Source organism: Pundamilia nyererei, unplaced genomic scaffold, assembly GCF_000239375.1.
Source record: "Pundamilia nyererei isolate P.nyererei 1_Seehausen unplaced genomic scaffold, PunNye1.0 scaffold00154, whole genome shotgun sequence".
Lineage (NCBI taxonomy): Eukaryota > Metazoa > Chordata > Actinopteri > Cichliformes > Cichlidae > Pundamilia > Pundamilia nyererei.
Window position 1 is genome coordinate 976,491 of NW_005187555.1, and position 1,638 is coordinate 978,128.

Consider the following 1,638-nt stretch of genomic DNA (forward strand, 5'->3'; position numbering starts at 1 on the left):
CCGGTATATACGATCAACGCCCACACTTCACCCTTTAACGTTCTCATGGTGTTCTCTACTACGTCCTTCTTACAACACATAGGGCGCACCGCACTTTTTGAAGAAAATCTAAGACTTTTAAGTGCGCCTTATGGTCGTGAAAATACGGTACTGAACAGGACATCAGCCTCCTCATCATCATCATCATCACCTTCTTCTTCGTTTTAATTTCAAACCATTCCCTGGTAAAATCTTCTGACCCGTGATCTCCTCTCACTTTCTACAGGCACACCTGATTGGCCAGCCTCTACGCCTCTCCGAGTCATGTGACTGGATCACGTGAAGAAGCGTTTCTGTTTCCGTGACATCAGTTCAGTGGTGTTCTGTGTGTGTTTGATATCTCTGCCTGGACGTCCAGCCAACTGCTCCGACCCTCGCCGGACCGGATCCTGGTCCCATTGGGTTCTGCTGGTTCTGGGCGGTCCCGTTGGCCAGCAGGTGCTGCTGGGATGCAGAGCTCACAGTGACGTACCTGCAGGGACGACTGGGTGACCTCTGACCTCTTTCAGAAGGACGGGCTCAGCTCCGGGTGACATCACACCGTTACCTGGATGCGTCTCAGCTTCACGTGAAATAAAGAGAACACTGGATGAAGGAGGGCCGGCCAATCAGAGGGCAGTATTCAGACTGCTTCCTTGTACTGACTGAGTGACAGGCTCCTCCTCCTCAGTGTGTAGCTGTAAACATGCTCTGTGTGTGTGTGTGTGTGTGTGTGTGTGTGTGTGTGTGTGTGTGTGTGTGTGTGTGTGTGTGTAAATACTGTACAGAGGAATTATTTTAAAGAGCTGTTGGATGATGTTGGATTTCCTACTCTTCTTTTTGTCTGGTAGTCTCTGCCTCTGTTTTTCTACTGTTGTTGATCTGATATTAAACCTGTAGCTGGTGGAGCAGCGCTCGAGCTCAGTGTCCTCATTTATTCCCTGAAAACACCACAGAGAAGCTGATGTTGTGAAACGTCTTCAGGTCCTGGGATGATGGGAGGCAGGAGGGAGTCGCTCAGATCAAAGGGTTCTTCTTTCAAAACAAAAAGCTTGCAGACTCTGGTTTCATTGTGTAGAATAAAATATTTCCTGGTTTAAAAACGTAAAACAAAAGGAGAAATGTGCTTTTGGATGTGGATCCATCGATGCCTTCTAACGCACCACCCCCCTTCTCCTTCTGCCAGCAGCAGCACAGTTTCACCCTGAGCAGCACCGGAGCGGTTCAGTGATGACCCCGACCCATCTCATCCTGTATTTTGCTCACGCTGACGTGGCCTTGCTGCATTGCTGACACGGTCTAATGTTTCACTGCTGTTTCCCAGCAAGGCTTCAGTTTGTCTTCTGTTGGATCATTTTACCTGTATGATGATGTTGATACAGTTTTCATCAGCTGTAATCTCAGCTGATGAAATCTCTGCTGTTAGCGTGTTTTTGTTTTCTCCATGATGCTAACCACTCTTGTAAGAAAAGGGGAGGGGCTTGGAGAATTTCAGACACATCTCTTCTTTACTCAGAACTTTCTGTCAAACTAACTTCATTCAACAACTTGTAAAAATCATTTTGCAGTATAAGTGTTGTGCTGTCTCTGGTCTCCAGAGCCGTCCTCACAGCAGACACC

The 1,638-nt window shown here is 47.6% G+C and overlaps 1 protein-coding gene across 3 annotated transcripts in view; it reads left to right on the top strand.

Annotated features, from left to right (window-relative positions):
- Positions 1 to 745, top strand: part of znf609a (zinc finger protein 609a) — a 32,528-nt gene extending 31,783 nt beyond the window's left edge. For all 3 annotated transcript variants that reach the window (XM_005745108.1, XM_005745106.1, XM_005745107.1), the window contains one exon: positions 266 to 745. Coding sequence is in view for 2 of the 3 variants with exons in the window: in XM_005745106.1 (XP_005745163.1) it covers positions 266 to 275 (10 nt within the window). In the remaining variant the exon portion in view is untranslated. The remainder of the gene's footprint in view (positions 1 to 265) is intronic.
- The last annotated feature ends 893 nt before the right edge of the window (positions 746 to 1,638 follow it).